The sequence below is a fragment of the Centruroides vittatus genome, unplaced genomic scaffold (genome assembly GCF_030686945.1).
Source record: "Centruroides vittatus isolate TY-2023 unplaced genomic scaffold, ASM3068694v2 contig_546, whole genome shotgun sequence".
NCBI lineage: Eukaryota > Metazoa > Arthropoda > Arachnida > Scorpiones > Buthidae > Centruroides > Centruroides vittatus.
This window is the reverse complement of record NW_027122322.1, coordinates 1,137,631-1,163,830: the sequence shown is the minus strand read 5'-3', so window position 1 is coordinate 1,163,830 and position 26,200 is coordinate 1,137,631. Positions and strand designations below refer to the sequence as shown.

The window sequence follows — 26,200 nt, the reverse complement described above, 5'->3', positions numbered from 1 at the left end:
AAATTATAATTTATTCATAAGATATGCTTAACATGTTATTTGAGATATATTTAACTATGTTAATAATTAAAATTACTACATAGCTATATTACCTGTCTGACTAAACTATGATAATGCACTGTACATATTACTAATCTGATGATATCTGTGATTTCCCCCAAAACCTTGGAGTAATGCCAACATTTTCTTAATGGCATTATTCATGTAAGTAGCATTTATAATATTTTAATGATTAACAAAGCTATTCAAAGAAATCAGTAACAGAAATTAATATAAGGCTCATACACACACATTTTCCAAATTAGTTTATGCATAAAACACTTTAATACAATTTAAATTAAAGTACAGTTAAGAAAATTATTTAAAAAAATTATATATATATATATATATAATTTTTTTAAGATATTAATAATAAATTTCATATTGTTACGGTATACTAATGATAGCCTTGTTTTTTAGTAACGCGATTAATTTTTGCTACACGCGAATAGCGCAACATTAAAGTATAGTAATTTAAAAGATGTTTTACCTTTATATGAAGAATATAGAGCAATAATGGGTATAGAGTTCAAAAATGTGGATATAAAACAGTTACATACAACATATAGTTTAAGTCCACGACCGCCGTTGCCCGCGAGCAAGCCACTGACCTGTCCTCCCCCTCTACCAAACAGGAAATAGTCGGGAGGTAAAACAAGTTCGACTTGTAGACAACTGTAGTAGTCCAACAACTCTAAACGATGGAATCTTAAGAATTCTCGCCCTTCACCTACAAGCTTCCTTAGTCAAATGTAGGTTGAAAATATGACCGAAAAAAACACACACCCCCCTCTCGAGTTGCGTTTTTGCTTTCCTTATGAGGAATTCCTTGCCTTAATACACAGTGGCGCGTTATAGATTGGTGGGGTCCCCCAGGCAAATTTGAATTAGGGGGCCCTCGTACAGTCTTGACTCCAAAAAGCATTTTTGTTTTCGGGTATCTTCGTTAGTTTTTTAACGGTGCACCCTGCGCCCGCACCACTAGTGTGGCCCAAATTTAAATTTCCATATTCTTACTACGGTAATGAGTTTGTTCGCTATAGGCAAAAAAGGCACATACATACACCCCAAGCAATTATTCATAGCATAACGCGCCACTGTTAATAATACATTAATTTTGATCCGTAAAGTACGTTATTTAATTAACTAAACACCATTAATTAATACAAAACAGATCGATTTTCTATCCCGAATAATTTTATTAGCCGACCTTAATTGTGGTTAAGAGTGTCTAAAAGTTAATTAAAATGTAGACGGATGCGGTGGGGATTTTTTTGAAAGCAGTTTACACTATGATTTGAAATCCGAGAAGATTTAAAACGATAAATAAATATATATATATAAATAATAAAATACATCAATAATTTGCCAAAGATATCTGCTTCTCTCCCTAAACAACTTGGACTGTTCGGTTGTCGTCCGTTAACATCGATCTTCGAACTGATCGTAAAAAACTGTAATTTCGAAATACATCAACAGTCGAGCAGCAGTCTCGTTAATAAATAAATAAAATTTTAAAAAAGCCAGAAAAATAAAGTTAAAAATAAACTAATTTGTTAAAACTGTAATTTATTCTCTACAACGTTACTTTCATACTTTCTTTTTTCTACTTTAAAACACACGAGTCGAACACGCGTAAACGTCGGTTTTACGTAACAAATCGCGTTAACAATGCTAATTTCTTTAACTTAACACGTAAATTCGGTTATGAAAATAGCCATTTAGAACAAAGAATCGAGGGGAAAAAACGGGGCAAAGATGTTATTGCTGTTATGAAAATTCTATCGATCGTACAAACATGGACCATTTGAGTGTTATGGATAGAAATATATATATGTTTCTTTTGTGTGATTTTTTTTTATGATTCCCCCGTTCTGTATCACTTATGTAGGGTCTATACACTTTAAGCTAGACAGAAATCAATGTGAGCAATATATTGTTAGGATTTCTCCTATAAATTGACATATCTCCCTTAGGATTCTATTGTTAGAAAATTACGTTTCTCTTCCTGTTCTGACAGACATTAAGCGATTACTAAACAATAAATGTTTATACTGAATCTAACATTACGTAAATGCATTTCTAAGTATATCATTTGAGTCGTACACGATAGCGTGTAATCAGAATTCATTGATTCGTCGTTAGAAAATAAGCAGATTATAACAAATTTTAAGTATCCAGCATCATTTAGATCCTCTTTCTTGATTAATATTCCATTTAGAATTCATTTGGGATGTAAATTTAAAGAGAAAAAAGGATAATTTCAGTTTTTTTAATATATTAATTGCCGCAATAACGTAATTCTTCTAGAAAAAAGTCTTTTTCTAGAAATTAATGTATTTCAGTTCGTTTTACGTGTTGTAAAAATTTATAGCTTGTTTTTCCTGCTTTAAAAAAATTGCTTAAATTTAATTAAATTAATTATATTTAGTTAATTAATTTTTACACATAAAATGATTTAATTTAATAAAAGGATATGAAATTATGTAAGTCTTTATAGAGTTGATATATTGCTAAACTTCTCTTTCTTATCGTGTGAAATTACCTTGGATTATTTATAGGATAAATCTGGATAAAAGTTTTAACAATAAGTCCATAAATTAACTTATAAACTAACACGAAACTATATTAACAAGGCGATAAAAATCTTTAATTACGTAAATATTTAATACAAGGATATGTACCAGAAAAAAAAAGAAATCCTACAGTTTTTAACCTTAAAAAATGATAAATTGTGTGGGTTGTACCGGATGTTTTAGGATTTTGTAGTATCTAATTTGGTTGAAATATTTAAATTTTGCTTGATTAAACCGGTTTGTTAATAGGAAGAAGGTACTTTAGACGAACATTAACACCGATAACCGGGCTTAATCAATAACAAAAAATAATATTCTGTATCATTATTTCACCTACTGGAGGGTTTGGTTTGGTTTGGTGGATAAGGCAACGCGATCTGCCAAGGAGATGCCTCCCAGGAGGACTTTCTAAAGGAAACTTAGACCAGTTTAGATGCGAATAAAACCCGGAAAACTCGCGAACCCACGACCAGTGTTTGGTGGTTTTATCCACTCGACTACTGGCAAGCATTCCCGACGAGAGGGGGGAGACGCGTTGCTGTAGCAACGGGGACTGGGCCCCCGTTTTTTAAGAAGCCCGAGACCCCTTTTTTAATGTAAATTTTTTTTTTTTGCGACATACTACTGCGATGTTTGGAGAAGGGAATATGGAGAAATTTCCTCCGAGTAAAAAGATTCGGATGGTTGAGACGGAGAAGGTGGGAAATGTGAGGGACCCGTGCTGTCTCTTCACGGGGCTACTGGTAATCCCCATCTATGTATCATTTTATGCATTCGAAAAGTATTTATACGAGTTATTTACGTAACAAATGACTACGAATAGCGATAAATCAAGAAGCAGCATTGGGTAGAAGTTAACTGATGTGGGTTCAAATCCCACTAAGAAGGAACCAAACACGTTTATTGGTATTCGGATATATTTAATGCGCATTATACACCATAATCTTTGATTAAATGGATAAAGTTTTGCATATAAATAGCCCGAAACGTCAGGAAGTAAAAGAAAAGAAACGTTAAAGATAGAAGCCAAAAATATTCGATTAAATTTATAAAATACAGAAAGAACGATTCCATCAGAAAACAATAGAAGCAAAAGTGATTATAATTCAACAGGATTGGTAAATTATATATAAAATACATAAAGAAAGCATCGAATCTACTTTCAGTATCCTCCTTGTTAAAAAAAATATATATATTATAACTTAAAAATAGATATTTTATTATTATTATATTATTATTATTTTTTAAGTAGAAAGAGAGAAAGACAAGCGTCATACTGGAGAAAACTACAGGATATTATACTGTCCAGATCGATGCATTTATTCGGAATTTTTAACCTTACAGATGGTAAATATATTTTAGGTGGGTGGAATGATGTATTTTTCCAAATCCAAAGATCAATATTGTTTCATTCAAAAATAAAAAATAAAAAATTCGACATTAATAGAAGCGATTAAAAGCGCTATTATTTTGACTGATTTCTTCACAGATTTCAACACTTTTTCCCGCAAAAAAAACCGTATATTTATACACAGTAAATTTATAATATTTTATAATTATATTTAATAAATTCTTCTGTAAATTTGTAAAATATATATATATATATATATATATATATATATATATATATATATGTTTTTTTAACATCAATATTTTATTTTGGACGTAGGTTATAAAAAAGAGATTTACTATATAAAAAATGTATTATAAGAGAAAATATTCCGAGAAAAAATCAAGACGAAGATGTTTTTGAGGAAAACAGAAAGGCAGAATTTCATTAAAATAGTTCACAAACTTGATTTTCGAACTGTAAATTTAATAATAATGCGAGCATCGTTAGGAAAACTTCTTAAAAACTAATGTAAAAAACGGGAAAGTATTCTATCAAGAAAATAAAGGTAAAATTAATAAGAAAAAATTATAATATTTTAATTAAATTTATAATAAATTTTTCAACGTCAATTTTCAGCGTGTTGCCTCTCGATATAGAGAGATTAGGGCCTCAAAGTTTTAAACTTTGAGGCCCTAATCTCTCTAGGCCATTCATTAAGTGAGAATAAACGTGGTAAATTCGTGATGTAGCGACTATCAGCTAATTTTCGATATAGAGAACAATTGGTCCTCGCTATTCTTTACGTGTACTCGATGTAGTGAATGATTTAGCGCAGTGCATTATATCTAAGAGGCACGAATGGTCCCTACACCAAATAAGGAACAGCAGTTTTACGGAGATTCCTTATTTTTCTCTCCAGTCGTCAAAAAATTGGAATAATTAGGGGAGAGAATACCTTCAGCTTGAGGAGTGATGATGATGGGGGGGGAGATCAGAAAGAGCAAACTTTCTCTGATGAACGATCCCATAACTGAGACCCTTATGCTTAAGAGTAAAAACACTTTTAATATACACTTATTTTGTGCTAAATTATTTTCTGAAAATAATTATTTTATAATTAATTCGATACGTAAAGAATCCAATATAAAGTATAATGATAATCGATGTTATTTAAGACACATTCTTGTTTCCTTTTATCAAAAAAAAAAAAAAATCATCGATTTTTGAGACATTTGCAACTTGCAAAATACGAAAGAATTTTAAAGAAAAAGTAGAAAAAATTCAAGTCAAATCAATATCGTAGATTTATAACCTATTTTCCACTCGACTTTATTAGTTCGTAGGATATTTGATGAAAGTTTTACAACTAGAAAGTAATGGCCAAGTCAAATAAATTTTTCACTGTTTTTTTCTTCCTTTGCACATTGCTCTAGAATATATTATTATTTCTAGAGAATAAAGCAATCCGGAATCACCTTTTTTCTCACCATCATCGAGTTAATTTGATTAGAAATTTTATATTAAATAATTAATTTTCCTTAATTTTTATTGTGATTTCTCTCTTAATTTTATTCTAAAACATTTTTTTTTAAATATAAATTAAATATGATTTATCGTCCCGTTAAATCGCATCAAATTATTTATTTATTTATTTAATATTTTGGAATATTTTAACCTTAAAATTCCTGAATTATACAGGAAAATCTTTGCTGAATATCGAGCTCAGGGCTTGAGAAAGATGAGAAGAGCCTGATGTTCTTGTTAATATGAAACCTCACCCCTCTCCAAATGCCATAAAAATGTGGGAATAAAATAAATTATTGACAAATTTTTCACTATTTTTCGGAAGTTAACTCTAATAATTAGATCAATTTTTTTTTACATAAAAAAATCTAAATTTTGGGAGGCAAAACTCCATTCAATCTGGGCCTGCATCGTCATCAATCTAACGACTGAATCAGGAAGTTATTTAACTCTAAATCTAACGATAAAGTTCTAAATTCTAGACGAAAATCCTCAAAATCTAAGCAGAGGAAGACCAACCTAATCCTGGATTTAGGAGATTTTTCACGCGAGTTTTCTTCGTAATTCACGAATTTTAAGGTCAAAGTTAAGGTAATAAATGAATTTTTAGGTTAAAAAAATCTAAAAATTTAAGAAAATAAAATAAAATTTGATAGAATTTAAGGATTTTTTACAAATTTTTAAGAAAATTGTTAACAAAATTTGTTCTGAATTGTTAACAAAATTTTGCGAATTTTTAAGGGATTTTTACGGATTTTTAAGGAAATTTTATGAATTGTTAACAAAATTTTACGGATTTTTAAGGGATTTTTAAAGGGATTTTAAGGGAATTTTTAACGGAATTTTAAGGAAATTTTACGAATTTTAAAAGGCATTTTTTCGTACTTTTAAGGAATATTTTCGAATTAAGGGCATTTTTAAACTAAATTTTAAGAATATTCCTTAGATTAAATCGAAGATTCTTGTTATGGATCGAGTTGAAATTAAACTTTTTTCCAATGTTTCTTTAATGATTTTCATCATACTTTGTATAGATTTCTCCTACTTCATTACAATTTTTCCATCGAAAAATATCTTGCCGTTACGTATCTAGAATATATAAATTTCGTTCCAATCTGTTTATAACTGAATTTTATCGGATAAAATCTATTTTATGTCATCATTAAAATTTGTTATTTTTATCCACTAATATTATTTTTAAAAATGCGCCGATCAATAAATAAAAAAAAAGAAAAAAGAAAATAAAATAAATTTGATTTAAAACACATTATTTAAGCTCAATTTTGACAGGGACTAAATTAAGAATATTTAAATTCTGTATTTTTTTTTTAATATATTTTTTTTAATATTACAAATTAATCGTAAAATAGAAACTTAATTAATCTATTTTTCTAAATTTATCTTCATTCTAAAGATTTATTTTTCTTCAATTTTTTTCCCTTTTGAAAATATATCATTGGGGAATTAAAAACTTGATTTTCTTTACCAATTTTCTTTAAAAATATTGCTTCAAACAAGAGTTAATCCTCTAATTTAAATAGATTTAATGTTACTTTCGCGTTTAAAAAAGTCGAGAGCGTAACATTTTCAATTTTATTTATTTCTTTTTGCCATCAGGCGAGAGGTCGTACGTGCGGGCTCTCGCTAATCCGGCACGCGACGAGTTGTTGCCGGATTACCGAGCATAAAAGTAAACGAATGACGTAAATCGTCTCTCCCCCATTTCGGGGATGTTGTTGTGAAATTGTGTACAATATTACGCAATAATAAAAAGGGAATTTAATATTACAAATTAATCCGGCCCGATAATCCTGTATAAAATTAGATATTAATATGTTTTTTCGGTATATAAATTCACTTTAAAGGGAAAGTCGCGGTATACGAGAAAAAAAAAAAAATAAGAGGAGGAACATCTCCAGGAATCGAAGACTAATAAGGGAGAATTGTGTAGCGAATAACAATATATGGTGTGTATCAATGGCACGTTTTGGATCCTAAACGAATAGAGTATAGCTGCAGGGGGTGAGGGATGGTTCAACCTTGTCAGACTGTAGCCAAGCTACTGTCACAAGTATCATCGCCACCCCTAGGGCTACTGTCCTATCCTTATGCAACCATTCTTTCTAACTCCTTTACATCCTCTCCCCGCTTAAACATTATATATATACTATACTTTTTAACGTTTTATATACGTATAATTTCCATACAAAGAAATAAATATCTCAGTTCCCAAAAGGGATTCAGGCTTCTGTATGATGAAAAAATAACGAAAGAAATTCATTTAGTTATGTTTTTTTCGCTTTTTTCCCCAAGAAATTTAATCAGATATTTCCTCCTCTTCTTCATTTTTTTTTTGTATAGAATAATTGAATCAATAAATGTATGGTGTAGACCCACTTTGTCAAGGATAAATGGCCCTTTTTTTATTGTTATTTCTGTAAAAAAAATCGATGTAAAATTTATAAAAATTGATTTTATATATATATATATAAGAAACTTTCTATATTTAATCTTTTCTTTTTAAATTTAATTACTACCCTAGAAGTTATATATAACAGAGGGAAAGTATGGCGTTCTGTCGAAAAATTACCCAGAGATTTTTGCATTTTTTGACTTAAGACACCTTGAAACGTCGAGGAATGTAAAAATATTTGGGGTTTTTTCTGTATATATGGATGTTTGTGCTTGTATTTGTGTGTGTTCGGGGGGACACGCTTTTGTTCACTCGCTTTAAAGCTTAATAACTCCTATACCTTTTGTCGAAAATTTCTGAAATTTTGCCGGAAAGTTTGTGTATTAGGAGGATTAATGCTATTAAATTTTGGTGGTTAAAGGTCGAGGGGGAGTGGGGAAATAGAGGGGCCACGTGTTATACCTCGAGTGAGGTCGGACTTGAAGGTCTCTACTCTCAAAATTAATTCGTTAAAATGAAGTAAAACAAATAAATTATTTGTAAAAAAAATCATCAAATAAATTTAAAATGAATTAAATTTTGTTATTTAAATGATTTTAATTCATAAATTTTAAGTTATAAATGAAGGAATTCGACACGAAGTCAACGCCAAGTCAAACAAGTAACCAAAAAATATGGCTTTCTTTCCGTATTTATGCACATCAATAATTAATCTCACGAGGAAAAATTCGTTGACCCGTACCTTGTAATTTTAATTTTCACTTGATCTGCTTTAAAATTTACACCCAAAAATAGTAATATATATATATAACTTATAGCAAGCGTGACTTCTAGACATTTTCTAGTGCAAATATTTGAGTTTATTTTGTCTCCTTACACTTAAATAATCAAGAAATTCTTATAAAATAGGAAAATAAATGTCTTATTTTATCCTAATTTACATATTTAGTACCCTAAAATAGCTTAAATTATTAAAAACTCCATTTACTCATTCAATAAAGCTGAAGATCCGAACAGCTTAAGTCAACTTTTATCCTTAAGTAAAGCTTAAAATCAAACTAATGATTGTTTGGATTGAGTTAAAATTAAATTTTAAGCATAAAAATGATCTTTTTTTTTTGCTATTTTTAAGCAAAATTTTATTAAAAATTTACACATTCAAATGGTGGATCAACCGAAAAGCTAAGTGGAGAATAGAGGGAATTCGCATTGAAATTACACAAAAGAAACGAGATAAAGAGATTAAATCAAAACAATAATTTTCTCCGAATTATAAATTATCCTTTTTGTCATTTTTTTCGACGTGATGTCACAGTAATAAGTTAATAAATGTTCTGTCTTTTCGAACAGAGAGGAGGAGGAAAAAAAAAGAAAGAAAAGAATCGAACAAAGAGAAGAAGAAGGAGAGAATCATTAAAGAGAAAAAGTCATTAAAATAGGACACGCTTGTCTCTCAGACTTACTGTGTTAATTACGATAACCTAGTGCAGATGTTTTTGCTCGACATATCATTACAGTCAACGGTAAGTAGGTTTCCGGAAATCGATGAAGGCTTTCATCTGGTTTTCCTAATTACTCAACTCGCTTGCAACAAGCATCACCACACTATCTGAAGTACCCAACCTTCGTTCACACGTTGCAACCGATTTCATAAACATTCCTCTACAGGAACACGTGGAAAAAAAAAAGAAAAGATCTTTAAAGTATCATCGATGGCGTGGATGATGTTTACTCATTTAAATTAAGCGAAGCATCACGCGATTTTCCCACCTGTCTCTCTTGCTCTTCCTCATCCCTAAACGTCTTGATAATTACGTTTTCCAGGCCAAAAAAAAAAACTACTAAAGACGGAATCTAAAACGTAGAATTATAAAATTACCATTGAAATTACTTCTGTGATTTAATTTGTAATGATTATGGGTTAATAACTCGCATCTTTTCTTTCTTAAATTGGTTTAGGAAACGTTTTGTTACCTTCTTTTTTTATATTTTTCTTCGTTCGAATGGGTTAACAATCGATTTAATTTCTTTTAATTACGACTTTTCTCTCGATAACAACGATACTTTCTACAGGAAACTCTTTCCAATCTTATTGTGCCTAACTATAGCCTATATAACATCATCATCCTTCCTTTAATATCCTTATCGTGAATAGATTTATGAGGTGATAAAGCCAAATTAACGAGAATTTAGTACTGCAAGGTGGACGCCTTTTACTTTTCTATTCAATTCACTTATTTAGATGATTTTTCTACGGGTCTATAGCATTTTAACTATCAAAAAACACCCCTTTTTTAAATAAATAAAGTTGTTTTCATCCTTTAGCATCTCCATACAAACCTATATTTATAAACGAGCACTAAAAATGGCGAGATAAATCATTAAACTTTGGCAAAAGTACACGTTATGTACGTCATATAACCTACTCGTTATCGTGTTTTTAAAGGTTAATGTAGTTTAGATGCCTAAAAATATGTATATTTATATATTCAACCGTGGTAAAAAATGGATCAATAAATTAGAAAATTAATTTCTTTACTCACTTTTAACCAGCTTAAAATAGTTAGGTGATAATTTATCATTAAATTTTGGAGCATTTTCAAGAAAATTTGTCATCGTCTAAGGTTAACAACATTAAAATCTGTACTTGAAGTAATAAAGATTTTTTTTAAAAAAAGCATTAAATTATTGTTTAAACGTTTAAAAAATATCACTCACAATTAATTAAATAAAGCAAAATTAATAGTGTTTTCTAAGCAGAAAAGCACACACACAATCGAACCAATAGCGTACTCCGTTTCATACCTCCTAATTTAAATTTAAAAGTATATCTTTTTTAATGCAAATTACCCGGAGTGATTTGCTATTTCGTATGCTATTGGTTGGCTTATTTATCCTCTTGTCACTTAGAAGTACAGTACACTAAGTAAGAAATCTAGCGGATGGCTGGAAGTAATTTGCATAAAAATAAATATTTAAAAAAAAATATATATATATATTAATTTATAAAATATACAATTGTAAAAATATATTTAAAGATTGATCGAATTTTTCTTCCTTTTTATTATTATTATTTTTAGTAGGAATTTAAGGAATAAGAGTGAATGTTAATCAGCTAGATGCCATTGTTGACTACCAGAATTTGAGCAGAGATGGATGAGTAATGGTTTTTCTACGTGCCTCTAGAAGATTGACTAACGGTAGCAGATGTACATTCATAGAATATCCTTAAGGATAATGAAGAATATATTAATCTACACCCGTAAAAATTCGCGAGAAATGTCTATTCCATTCCATCTTTTAACGAATTTCTACGTTAAAAATCGTTGTAAAATGGCTTTAAACATCGCTTAAATTTTTATTATTCTGGTTTAAATGGCGGCGAAAGAGCATAAAAGTCATTTAAAAGCTCCGTAAAACACGCAGACAATAGGATTAAGTAAGAAAAAATCGGGTCGTATCGTAGCAATAACAACGTTTTCATTGTTTAAATCGGTCGTCGAACAAACAATATATTTCTATACATAAAAAAAATTTCTCGAATTGATTTTGTAATCACAATAACGTTATAGCAGCAGCAGCAACAACATTAAAAATAATAATTTTTTACGGTTTCCCGAGTGTTTTATACAGAGAGATAACGTTAACCATTCACTAAAAATCTCTCTTTTCCTTAATTTTTTGTTAATTATATTAAACAAAATGCTTTTAAAATAATCAGAAATTAATCTTAGAATAATTTAAAATGATAAAACTATTCAAATTCCTATAAAAAAAGCAGCAAAAAATGACAATTATTGCTGGCTTCTAACCAGGAATTCGCTACGTTTTAATAATAATAACAATAATAATAAATAATTAATTTCTGCTTTGTTTTTCCCTGTTAAACTTTAATGCGATGTATCGTCATATAAATTAATTAAAAATCCAAGGAAAAATTTTTTTATATATTTAATATTTTACGAGCGATTTAATTAAATTAATCCTTCAAATTAACATACGAGAAAATTGATTTCGAAAAATAAAATTATATCAACGCTTCCAAGTACTGTACCCATTTACGCAAAAATTAATAAGTAAGATAAACACATTTAAAAATAATTATGTTTATTTAAAGATAAAATAGAGTTTTAATTCCGTGGCAGACCTTTACAAAAATTATTTATTTATTTACTGTTGTTTACGGTTTCTTAACGGTTGTAAAGCTTACGACCGTAAAGCTTACAACTGCTTACATTTTTGCATAAAAAAGCTACTTGAAGTGTTTTTATTCTCTGGAAAATGCTGGAAAAATAGCTTTTAATTTCAATAAAATCTCACAAGTTGTTAAGGTAGAGTTTATAATTTCGCAGAAACCAGCGATTTACACTTATTAGAAAAGACCGCAGCTGTTACCTAAAAATTTTCGCTCGGATATAGCCCCATAATGATCAGATATAGAGCCAAGAACTCACTGAATTCAGTAATTTGCATGTGAAAGAAGAGAGAAACAGAATGAAGGAAGGGAGGGGGGAAAGTAGAAAAATCTAAATAGAGAATGCCATCAAAAATCACTTTGTCAAATCACGTAAAAATATAAGAGGATAGATGAATAAATATGGTAGAATGGGCATTAAAAATGAAAGCAAAACTCCATTGTTGCATGCCAGTTTCAACAATAGGACATCGAGATCATCAGTTACTGATAAGGAATTCTTAGAATAAAGTTAATTCTAATCTTTAAATTAAGATTAATACACTTCATGCTAATAACCATTAAATGATAGGACCCTTCTACAGCAGTTATCAGTAAGAAAAAAAAAACTGTTTGGTGATTCGATAAGGCAAGGTTCTCTCTAATTACATAGAAAAGTTTCGATTTGATAATATTTTAAGCAATTTATTACCGTAAAAATTGTTTTCTGTGATTCCTACCTCTGTAATTTAGCTGATGGAACCAAAGTTTAATGGTTTACTAACTCTAAATATTTAGAAAATTGGAGTTTTCTACATCCAAAATCCCGGGTATTGGATGCTTTAGTCGAGTTTTATTAAGGTTATAACTTAATAATTTCGAGTTTATAACACATTCTACCGTAAAATAAATGTCGATAATGTAATTTTACAACGGAATTTATGAAAATTACGCATATTTTAAGGTTAATAAAGCTTTTAAAAAGTCCGGAACTGCAAGGTCGTTACGTAAAAATGCGCTTAATTATAATTAAAAATACTTCATTACGCAAGACGTGATTTACATTATTATTATTATTATTATTATTACGTAATTAGCGAAATTCACGCAAGACGGATTAAGAATTGATTGATATAAGGTTAAATGGAAACAATTCCGCGTTATATAAATGGCAGCGAGTAGGCGAATGAAAATATAGTGTGGTTCTATATTTAGAAATGGAATAAGTTCGACTATTAGCGAAGTGTCGCCACAAATTAAATATTTGGTAAACTTAAAAACATTTGTTTAGAATGACATTTATCGACGGTGGGACCGTTTTAAAGGGCGAACGGGGGCGTATGACGTAAAAGGCTTCCGTAGGAGAAAGGGGGGAAAAGGAGAGGAAACAAAGTGTAACAAAGGCAGTGGCCTACTTTACAGGAAAAAGGGAAAGTACAAAAGTGGAAAGGCAATAATCACCCGTCCACTTTCTTCTACTTGTAAACCCATCGATGGTGGCAATCGATATCGATTAAAGTATTAAAAGATTTATAAAAATACAACACCTCACCTAGAAACAAGCAGGGTAGAGAGTCGCACGTCTTCAATTTAGCTTTTACGGCCATATTTTTTTGATGAATATCTAATCTTTGGACTTTTATCGCAGTCCTCCCCCTCTCTCTCTCTTCCCCCTCTTACCGTTACGTCCGCGCATGCTCGATTTATGCACCCTTCCACCATTTTGTGGGTGCCGTAACAATAATTAGAACTTTTAGGTTAAAAAGAAGTGTTGAGGGGCCAAATTCGGTCGGTAAATAAAACCGCTCTCGTGCGTAGATAATCCCTAAATCGGGTGAGGAGATGGGGGGTGAGTAGAACGACGTCACGGCTTGTGACGTCGACGATAAGATCGAGACGTTGTTCGGAGAGTGCGTGTTTACTTTGGCATTGGACTAAATTTAGTGATTAATTTGTACCATTAAAGGGTGTAAATATTTATATTTATTTATTATAAAGAGTAAATTTCACTTATTTAACGTAGTCTCCGGCTTAGAGTTGAATGGCCCGCTTTATTGTTCCCAAAAGAGCTCTCGATTTACCAATCGAAACTCCTACTTAACCCAAGCGAATTTATACCGATTGCTTATTTAATTTACTTAATGCTACTCTACTGTATTTTGATTTTATACGCTTCTAACTATTAGATTTAAATGTTATTCCCCCACAAAGTTTGACACGAAAACAAGAGATTCCTCACGAAATTAGAGAGAGAATAAATTAGGAAAATTAGAAAAATCTGCATTATTTGAAACGGTGACTAATTAAATTTCGTACGTGTAACCACTCGAGCGTAAATCAAAGCCAATTTTCTAACAACGATACCGTTCAATTAATTCTAAATAATAACGTTTATTCGACATTATTTTCTAACGTTTAGAAAGAGAGAGAGAGGGAAGAAAATCGAACAAAGTAACTAGTTAATGGCGAAAGAAAGAAGGGGGAAAAATTCAAAAAATGAAAAAGATGGCTGTCAGAAAGTCTGAACGTCAGACACGTTGTATGCAAGCTATAAATAAAGTAGGCCCAAAAGAAAACATTGCCCCGAGCTGATACATGATCAGTCATCCTAGATGAAGTGACACCCGCCGCAGGTTTTGTGAAAACACCAACATCTGTCTCGTCCATCCTTCCACATTAATTCAAGAAATTCCTAATTTTCATCCACCACTAAAAAGAAACCTTCTTTTTTGTGTGTGTAAACAAAATTAATATATATTTTCTATTGTGATTTACACGAGAGGGACTCGATTATATTGCTAAATGTATCGGTTGTTTAACTACCATAAAAGTATTATAAAATAAGTAAGGAAATTCTCCTTTTATTCATCTAGAAACGGTTTTTTCTGTTTATAAATCCGAATCCAAAATGGGGTAATCTCTATTTTATTCTATACAAGTAGTAATTTTAACGTAATTAAGCAAATTTTATATATTTCATACTCGAATTCTTGTCTACAAAGGATATTTTGTAGGGTAACACTCAGTTAATAATAAGCTGAGCTCAGCTCGAGTCGAAATTGAAATGCATTGGATTGGATTTGTTCCAGACACATGAAGTTACAATTTAGTTCATAATGTGCGGGTCAGTTAACGTGGAAGAAGAATGGGACGAAACGTTTCCATCTTAATAAATAAACCACGAAAAAATCCCTTTGATCTGGACGAATTCGAACCCGGATTCAACGTTATCTTGACCATTTACAAATTCAATTTATAGACTTTATACACGTGGAAAAAAATCAATTGTCGTCGAACAGAATTAACAATGTAGTTAATATTTTCAGCCAATGTAATTTCTGTTATGCAAATTAATAAAAAAAACTCCTCGAGTTAATCATATTATTTTCGAAGAGAATTTATTTTCGACTAATTAACTGCTTCGTGCTGTTAAATCTGTTCAACAAGAATTTCAATTACGATTAAATCTTTTAAAAATGATTAAATTAAATTAATAATATAGTGATTTAATAAAAATATTATCTAAATATAAATCTTTTCTTCTAATGTATAAGGAAGTTTGTCTGTCCTTCCTTAAGATGATGCGAGAAAATGTAACCAAACTTTCCAAAAGTCATCCCCTCATCCAGGGGAAGGTCAACGACTCAATTTTGTACGAAAAAAAGTCTGTCTGTCTGTCTGACCAACGAAATTATATGACATTCTGTAGTATTCAAGTACTACCGATCATCATACCGATCAAATATTTAGAGGTTTTTTGAGGATTATTTTACATTATTAATAATAATTCATCCAATTACAGAATGCTAATTATATTCAGAAATTTTGTCTACTATTATGTAATAAAATTGCCGAGTTACTGGACCTTTAAATCCGGTTCTAACTAAATCTATTTGAAGAATGTTGGGGGCCCAAAAATTGTCTTAAATTTCAAGTCTCCAAGTTATTTTTGAATGCGTTACGGACAGACAGGCAGACAGCAATCTCTTTTATTCTATATAATCCCCCTGCATAACTAGAAAATTATAAAATATTTTTTTAAAAAAACTTTAAAAAATCAATATAAAAGAGAGACATTCACCCGTTGAAATAGACTATTTAAAACAATTTTTTTTCCCTTCGAATGAATAATAAAATTCCCGAGAGAATGAAGAAAAATTCCAGAAAATTAATAAAACTGGATATTGACTAAGCCACGTTAAACTTAGCTTTAACTTCCTATGGGCGAATGAAAAATCCCATAACAATTATGAAGGAATTACGTATAAAACTAGTTATCATCATTCTTACTTACCTTTAACTGTTAAGTGATGTCCTCCCAAACGAAAAGTTTCGAATTGAAGGGGTAGAGGGGTGCTAGAAGAGTCTAGAAATATATTCACCTCGTTGATATCTATCCCTCTATAATCCAATAATCCTTGTAACGCTTCTCTGAAAATATAATCAAAAATTTGTTAAGAAAATAATAATAATAATAACAATAACACCTGAGAGAGAATTTATAACGTTTCCAGGTGTTAGATGAATAACCTATCGATTTTCTTAACAGTTAAAATCGATTCTGATCGGGTTTAAATATCCTCTTCTTAAAACTATAGGTTTGGAGACAAAATATTAGTTCTCTGGTCCTATATTATAGAGTTTTTTACACGTTATCACCACGCAAATGGAGTCGTTAGGTGCGCATTATATACAATAATCATCAACCAGCTGATTTATAACGTGGTTATACGACAAAAGTTACGTTTATAATTACGTAAAACCCATCGAAATAAACATAAATGATAAATTATACAAGTACTTAAAGCCGTATGATCGAGCCGAAACAAAAAGGTCAAATGCCAACAATCGAATTCTTAATATTTCTACCGAAAAATTCGATAGTAAAGTGTACGTTTTCGGAAATTTAAATTAGTTGCAGTATGTTAAAATTAAGAATTTTAAACTAAAAAAAATTAAAAATTCGCCTGTAATGACTCGTATACTTATAAAATTCCGTACTATTTAATTATGAAGTAGGTAAAATGGGGGTGGAATAGCACATACGGTACTAGAGATTTTAAGATTACAAATATGCATTTTTATAGAAATTTAATTAAAATATTTGTTGCAGACAATGGTAGAAGAGGGGGAGAGGAAGATATGTTTTTATGGAGGGATTAAAAGGGGGTTTGGCCTGACATTTGCATGCTGTTGTCACACATTGTATTGATCTAGCTACTGTTAGAAAACGTCAACTGACGTCATAGCAAGTGAGAAACGTTATTCAAAATATTCACATAATGAGTTAGGACGTCGGCAATTTTGTTATAAATTTATAATAAGATAAAAATGAAATTAAATTTTAAGCCAACTTTTATTATTAAAACATTTTCTTTCCTTTGTGATATTTAATTAACTCGATACGACTTCGTAAAATATTTATGAATAATTCTAAAGTTGAAAATTTCATTTTATTCGCGTATTAAATTATATTTTTGTTTTCGTATTTTAGCTGTTAAAACTTCAAGAAAATGAACAAAAAATAAATAAATAAATATATATATATATATATATATTTTTAACGAATTTAAAATTTTTAATAACATTTTTCTATATATAAATCTTATACTTTTATATAATTTTTTAAACGTAAAAATTGCTAGTTTTTATGTCAATAAAATCGTTTATTTTATTATAGTTTAATACCAAATGTGATTAAATTAATTATAGACAAATACACGTGCATTTTGAAATTAATCAATTTTTTAAATCACGTGAGCTTTTTTCACGTGGGTGAAAAACTGACGCTTTTTTTAATCGTCTGAGTTTTGAAATTGACGCTTTTTATTCATGTGCTTTGAGAAATTGACGCTTTTTAATCACGTGCTTTGAGAAATTGACGCTTTTTAATCACGTGCTTTGAGAAATTGACGCTTTTTAATCACGTGCTTTGAGAAATTGACGCTTTTTAATCACGTGCTTTGAGAAATTGACGCTTTTTAATCACGTGCTTTGAGAAATTGACGCTTTTTAATCACGTGCTTTGAGAAATTCACGTCTTTTTTACTCACGTGCATTTTGAAACTGACGCTTTTTTTTAATCACGTGCTTTGAAAAATTGACACTTTTTATTCACGTGCTTTGAGAAATTGACGCTTTTTACTCACGTGTTTTGAGAAATTGACGCTTTTTATTCACGTGCTTTGAGAAATTGACGCTTTTTATACACGTGCTTTGAGAAATTGACGCTTTTTATTCACGTGCTTTGAGAAATTGACGCTTTTTATTCACGTGCTTTGAGAAATTGACGCTTTTCATTCACGTGCTTTGAGAAATTGACGCTTTTTACTCACGTGTTTTGAGAAATTGACGCTTTTTTTACTCACGTGCATTTTGAGAAATTGACGCTTTTTATTCACGTGCTTTGAGAAATTGACGCTTTTCATTCACGTGCTTTGAGAAATTGACGCTTTTTACTCACGTGTTTTGAGAAATTCACGCTTTTTTTACTCACGTGCATTTTGAAACTGACGCTTTTTTTTAATCACGTGCTTTGAGAAATTGACACTTTTTACTCACGTGTTTTGATTATAACTTTTTTTAAAATTAAAATTATTCAAATTCGCCGTATTATTTTCAAATTCTAAAACGTAATCAATCGTGGGTTTTATTTCTATATAAAAAACAGAAAAAACGGAGAGAATTAAAAAAACCCAAAATGCCTGAAAAATAAATAAAAAATAAAGTCGATCCGCAAGAAAAATTCTTTTTTCTGCTTCCTCCAAAGATCTTTCGTTATACCAAAATAGCTATACTTTCGAGTCTTGTGAATTTTGTATAGCTTAAGTATAGGGAGAAAGAATCAGAGAAGTGAAAATGGCAATTCTCTGCTGTAAATTCTTCTCAAAAGCAGACAAATATTTTTATTTTCTTTTATTTAAAACTACTTTTATTCAGTGTAATAACTATTCTTTGTCTCGACGCTTCCTTTTAAAATGTTTTCGTAGACGAAATCAATAAAAGGAAGAAATATACTAAATGACCTTATAAATGTATGGTTCTGCAGTGAATTGTTTAAAACAAATTTCGACGGTTTTTACTATTTAATTGTGTTATTTTTGTTCTATACAAACCGAGTTTCCTATAGTTTTTGCCATTATTACTCTCACAGATGCAGTTCCTAGTAATGGAGATTATAAAGGGATGGAAAGTTTTAAAATTGATATCTTACAAGGAAATTTCACCGAGAAATAAACGAAATTTACTTTAAAATCCCTTTTTATTGACAAAAATAATTGTTTTTTAAGACTTTTAAGCTTATAATTGTGTTTATTTAGGATTTAAGTCGAGAAAAACATTTAAAAGTCGCCTATTTTACATGAATTTTTTGATTTAAGTCTAGATTTAGTACATTTTTCAAAGTCTGAAGTTTGTTTTTATTCATAAGTAGAAAACATTTTAACAGTTTAATTGCAAAATGTGTTTACATTTCGTGCATAGAAATAAAAAAAAATAATGGAAAATCTTATATTTCTGTTACTTTTGGTTAAAGATAAAACAATATCCCGTTGATTTCTTTGACTTAAATCGAGTCGAGTCGTCATGTCCGAAGGGGGAAGACGACGTAGGACCTAATCAATTTGTTATACCACTGACAAAACACGAAACAACGTCCGAGATTGATGACTGATTCCGAAGAGAGTTAGAATTCTTTAGCAGTAATAATGGCAATTTCTATAAATACACACGAGAATAAGACCCAGATATAAACATGTTTATCTTTTAATATATTATTTAAACATAATAGGCACAGATTAAACGGTATAAAGTCTATTCTATAAATAAAAACAGAATGATTTTTGGGTCATTCCTAGTCAATTTACCTACGTAATTGGGAAGAAAAGACGTTTGCAATCAGTTCCCAAGTCAAAAATCTTTTTAAAAAATGACCTATGGATAAGTACAATTCAATTTGTTTTATTTTTCTAGCGAGGATGAGCCTAAGATTATTATTATTTTCCATAAGAAAATGTACGTAAAGTTATAAGAAAAAATACGTTAAGAGCTAAATCCCTTTAAAAATTATGGTGGGAAAAGGGTTATTTTCATATCCAAACGAAGAAAAATTAGCTTGTAAGATAATAAAATGAAAAATGATCAAGTTAAATTGATATTTTTCTCCATCATCATCAATTAGTCAGGGTGGAATCTACACCTACAACGACAGGACGTGTAAAACGAGCCAAATTCTTAGTTATAAACTGTAAATTTCTTTTCCAAACCTCAAATCTTTTGATAAAAATTAAGATTTGAGTATAAAATTATCGATTCATTCGTGTCAAAAACAAAATATCGTGCGCTAGAATCGACATAAACATTCAGATCAATTCTGAAAGCTTATATAGGAAAACATAAGAGGAATCATTACTGTAATATCGTAATTTCCAAAAGAAAATCAATGGTCATTCCCCTCTTTTCTTTCTCAATACGTTAATCCAGTTATCGAGTTCTTCACTTGATGATGACTGAGGACGACAGCTTTTTGTTCCTACTTCTTGCTCTAATCTTCCTTCATCTTGTATCTTTTATGGAGAAAAAACAAACCCTTACATCTTCGTCATTTTCTAATTAATAGAACTAAACCAGGTTTTAATTTTTGAATATTTAACATCCTTAAATCCAATAAATTCCTCTCCTTATCTAATTATCTTTAATGTCATTACTTAAAATCCACAGTTTTACCTTTTCAAATATTCAAAACGTCTTTTCAGAGTGTTTTATGTTGTGTAAAACGTTATAAGATATATTTTTAAAAGGTTCTCTTCTCATTAAAGTTGTTTACGTTGTACAGAATTAAGTATTTTATATAAAATACTTAATTCCCCGCAGAAAAGTAAGTTATGGCTATTTAAACTGTGATGGATTTTAATTCTAATTAAAACATAAAGTTTCGAAGAATTAAAAAAAAAAGAATATTCACGCTAACATGTGTGATTGAATGCCTCTTCTATCGCTTTTAATATTCAAATTCCGGCTCGTTAATTATGTATAAAAATTAAAGGAAAATTCACGTTAATAGAGCAAAGTGACACACCTACAGAACGTGGTCACGAAATTTATTCATAGTTAATTTGCATGAAACATGAAAAGTATGAAATTAAATCTAAACTCCAATTCCCAAATCAGAGTCATCTTTTCTACACTTTTTTCAAAGAAATTTAGTTATTAAAACCTCTTCCTTGCCGAATCTAATGATGCGGATGCTGCGTGGATACGAGGGATGAGGATGCTGTTATTGATAAAAAATTTATAAACTCGTTATTAATACAAGAGAAAGAGAGAGAGAGAGAGTAAGTTATTTATTTAGAAATTTAATTAGATTTAAGTCATTTTAATTTAAAAATTATCGTCTTCTCTAGTAGAAATCGATAGGAGTTTAATAAACAAGGGTGTGTTTATCACGTAAAGGGCGTATCCCAGACAAGAAAAACAATTTGGGAATTATAGTAATATAAACATAGATATTATTCTGGAATAGAGTAAAACTTTAACTATTTATAACCGTGGTTTGTACGGATTCAGAAACAAGATGTAGGGCTTCGTCTCGAATTTACTTTACACTCAAGCATAGCTTACAGCACTTTGTGATTCAGAAATGGCTGGTATGATTCCAATTTTTAAATCTATATCCAGCCTCCACCTACATCATTATTCCTGCAACAAAAGTATTATTTTATTTCATTTTTTTTCTATTGATACGTTACAAAATCTGATAGAGATTTCCACTTACTTTCCACGCAACGCTTGAATTAATTGGTCGACGTCCAATTTATATAACATAAATGGCACTTGGTTGGCACGTATAACGTCAAAATTCGGAATTACGATCGCACTCGTAATAAATGAATATCGTTCCGCTTAAAATACATCCGGATTTAGACGATAGAAAGTGAAGATTCTTCCTTAAAATTGGCTCTAAACAGATGCTAAACGAGCAATTGAGCGCATTAATATACGATATTATTCGCTTGTTTTAATGTTTTCAGTAAAATTTTTACGTTAAAATAGGTTTTTTCATCTACTAGGAAAGATTTTTCGATGTATTTATTCATAGAAACGTATCGAAAATCCTCCAGATATTCGTTTTTAGAAGTCTAAATTCGTCGTTTATACTTCGAGAGATAAGAATATTTTCAGGAAAGTTCAAAGTTCTGTTGACATAAATAGCGAAACTTAGTTTAATTCCTTCCCTGTAAGATTATAAAATGAAATCATCTTAGGTGAATCTCCGCATTCGCATATATTTTAGTATAATTATATGTTAATTTATAAAGGAAGCGAGGCGATGCATAAATGTCAAGAGTGATTTACAAACGTAAAATATCACTTTAAAACGTAAATAAAATCAGATTTTCCAAATGAAAATAAAAGGAAGAAGCAATAAAAATTCGCTCTTCCTTTCTTTCTTCCTTCTTAGATGCGAGCTTGAGAGATGAAGAATTACATAAACTTCTATGATTAAAAATACTAAATCTCGTCGGTGATTAGCGGTTGTATTATGAAGAGAATTCGAGTTTTTCCTCCCCTTAAATTATCGCTTAATTCTAAATAACTTAGTTACGTCTTATCGTAATTCCAGCTCTGGAATAGGTTTGAAAAGGTGTATTGACACGAAACATCTCTCAGGAGAATGGGATGAAAAGAGAGCTGAATGAAAGATTTAACTGAATATGTAGAGAAGGACCCAAGGGTGAAAAATGAAAACATGTTTTTCCAAATATTCTAAAGCTGTTTGACACTCATCTCGCCAGAGAAAATCTTCTTTAAAGAAAGAGAGAGAGAGAGAACTCCTCCTGACACACATACACACAGTCGAAAAATGGAACAAAGATAAAGCTATATTTTTTACAGCTAACACACTTATAAAGCTTGTATACAGCATTTTACAGATAACCGTTCGAAGTCACTAGATACATTTTCACTTTAAGTCTATTTTACAAGCTTATTTTTCGTGTTTAAAATAAGAAATTTCTTATATTTACAGGCTTCCGAGTCTTTTTCTTTTACAGTTAGAAAAGTAAGTAATCTAGTTAGAATAATATAATAAATAATAATAAATTACCTGAGAGCAATTCCGTGAGCGGCTGGGATAACTTCATCCGGAAGATCGGAAGCTATCTCGAAACTCACTCGGAAATATTCTTTACTCGACATCTACAAATCATTTATTTTTATTACTTTACTAATAATATTTCTACTCATTTAAAAATAGAAAAAAGAAAAGTCTAGTTTAATAAAGAGATTAAGCGATAAGGACAGAAATACACGTTGGGTAATTATCGTGCCATACACGCTCTCCTGAACGTCTCTCATGGTTGAAGTGGAGGAATTTGGTCGTTTGTTTGCACGAACTGTTGCGAGAAAAACGAGTTTAGAACAAGTAAAAGTGGGTTTATAACGAGAAAACTTTGTTTAAAAACAGGGGATTAAGTGTTTTTAAAGATAATCTAAGAACCGCATCCTTAATTTCTTGGAGTTCTCGCGGTCCATCCCGACTTAGAAAACGTGTACAATGGATGGACAAAGTCGCTCTCCTCAGTAAATTTACTGACTGCATCGGGATAACAAAGAAAGAAAAAAAGAAGGTAGTGGCATCCGAGAAAGCCAAATCTCCAGAGAGCATTGACTGTCGGATGGGAAATCAAAAAGGATCACTTCTTTCGACAAATCGTCAAGCTTCTACCTTTCTTTCTCCTTCGATAAATCTTTCGTTTTGGTTTCTGCAGAATTTGATAAATGCTCCGACCTCATAATACCGTTTATAGACTAGTAATTGAATTTATTGTTCGACCATCGGATGAAGTTTTTCTCTATCCTTTAACAATTTTTGTTTTTTTTTACCAGTTTTAACGGAGATAAGTAGGATTAACTCTTATCTTCCCAGCGCTACATTCCCCTTTATCCTATACAACGGTGTGACGTTTATTGCACGTAAGAGAGTTAATTTTTCTTCCAGTTTTTCTACGTTGGAGCCTGCCTGGGACGTGAATAATTTTATAAAATACGAAACTTTAATGCTCGTAAATCATAAAAATAGGATTACGCATCGATAGGAGACACACTACAGGTACATTAGTACTTATTATAGAACAACATCTTTCACTTATTTATAAAAAATAATCGATAGGAGACGTATGCTTTACTCTTTACTTTTTCTATTTTAGTAAAGAAATGAATGGAGGAAAGTCTGATCATTACGGGATTACGATACAATTGCTACTGATATTTTTTTGGTTAGGAAAGGTCCTCGTGAAGGAAATCCTTCCAAGAATTTCTACTCGAAAAATCACTGTAAATTTCTTTTCTAAGGAGATGCCGAGGAATGCATCCCTTAGGAATTTTCTATACGCAGGGAAAAAATCGGTTGGAGAATTTTTCTAACGATTTTTATTTTTATTTTGGTAAAACATAACGAATTCCTACACGAGAGATGATATTTTTAATGCATTCTTTATCAGATTTTTAAAAATTATCCTTGCAATTTCTTATTGGAATTCTCTTCGAATTTTTTTTGAGAAAATTCTTTTTTAATTTCTATCGAAATCATCCTGTTAATTGCTCGAACGAATCCGCGAATTTTATTAACTATTATAATATATTATCAGTGCAGAAATTTTAATAAACAGATTTTCAATTACACCTTCTCTCTTCGTTCACCGGCGGTGATGTTACGATTTAAACGGGATATTTCTTAAGTTAAATCCTTTAAAAATCGATACAAATAAATGGAAATAAGTGAGAATCGTTTAAAATTTTATGCTTATTAAACGATTATGATCTAGTCCATGGCATAAAATCTCTAGAGAATTTTTCCGTGTAGAAAATCCACTATTTACGATACACGTACCGTTTTAATGGTCGCAGTTGCTCAATTATCACAAATTTAACCATGCGAGAGATGGCGAATTAAACTCCTACATCGTTTTAAATGTAATATATATTTATTTACAAGATTTTAAATTCGAGAAATCGCGGAAAATATCGTTTTGTTTCCTTCGACACGTTGGAATCAACATCCGGAATGAGATGAGGAGGAGCACAAATTATCAATTTATTATATTATTATTATTATTTGAGGAGAAATGCGGGCTAGAAGACGAAAATACGGGAAAAAACTGGAAGTTTTCCGGTTTAGAGCGAGCAACGACCAAATATTTATATGCAAAATGAGAATGTTAAGCCCCATCGGCGCGACTGTGTAAATATTGATGATGATACGCCGTGTAAAGAGATGATGTACTTACCCTTTGCATTCCTCTGGCCCTGTTTCTGGCTTCGATATCGTCGATATGAGAAGGAACCAGCAATCTATCACTAGCGTAATTTGGTGCTGGAGCTGTAGTGCTATTTGGTTCTGATTTTGACTCCATGTTATCTATTTTCGCCGAGTTATCTCCATCCAAACAGTCTATCTGCGATAGACTCTTGCTTCGATGAGCCTGAAAATAATTCTCTCTAAATATTTACTTCTCGAAAATTATAGTAAATATGTGAAATATGTTAAGTCAACAATTCTAAGCCATAATTTGTATATTTTAAATTAAATCTTAACGGTATATAAAAAGCAAACTTTTAAATGCAGTTAGTAAACATTGAAATTAAATTCAACAGATAAATTAAATGAAAAGTTTTAATGCATTTCTTTATTTTTAAATTATTTATTTTATCTTTTAAAACCGATTTAAGCATTATTTTGTCGTTTACTGAATCGTAAAAAGGAAACTTTCCACTTCATTTATACCCTCGATTTAACGAACCCCGATGTAACGAATTTTTGGCAATAGAAGAAACCATATTCCTCAATTATTGCGTTAACTCGAGGGCCTACTGTAATTTAAAATACAAGACAAAAAAAGAGAAAAAATAAATGATTTCCCCCTTCAATATTTCCGGAAGAAGAAGAAGAAGGAGAATTCTGATAGAAGATAAAGAAGGAGAAAGGTCGTTGTTTCCATTAAAGTCAGTTGTAACAGATTAAAAACAAAGTTTTGATGGAACTAATATAGATTTATATTGTTTTCTTTTAATCCAACTTTCAAAAAATTGTCTATTGATAGACACGATACAAGTTGATTCGAAAAGGGAGAACAACTGTTTAC

General features: G+C 30.4%; 1 protein-coding gene across 9 annotated transcripts in view; it reads right to left on the bottom strand.

The window, feature by feature from the left end:
• Positions 1 to 26,200, bottom strand: part of LOC136978590 (pleckstrin homology domain-containing family G member 5-like) — a 102,757-nt gene that overhangs the window by 43,022 nt on the left and 33,535 nt on the right. For all 9 annotated transcript variants that reach the window (XM_067274325.1, XM_067274324.1, XM_067274323.1 and 6 more), the window contains 3 exons: positions 25,346 to 25,540; positions 23,164 to 23,255; positions 16,354 to 16,490 (listed from right to left, as the gene is read on the bottom strand). In XM_067274325.1, coding sequence (XP_067130426.1) covers positions 16,354 to 16,490; positions 23,164 to 23,255; positions 25,346 to 25,540 — 424 coding nt within the window. The remainder of the gene's footprint in view (positions 1 to 16,353; positions 16,491 to 23,163; positions 23,256 to 25,345; positions 25,541 to 26,200) is intronic.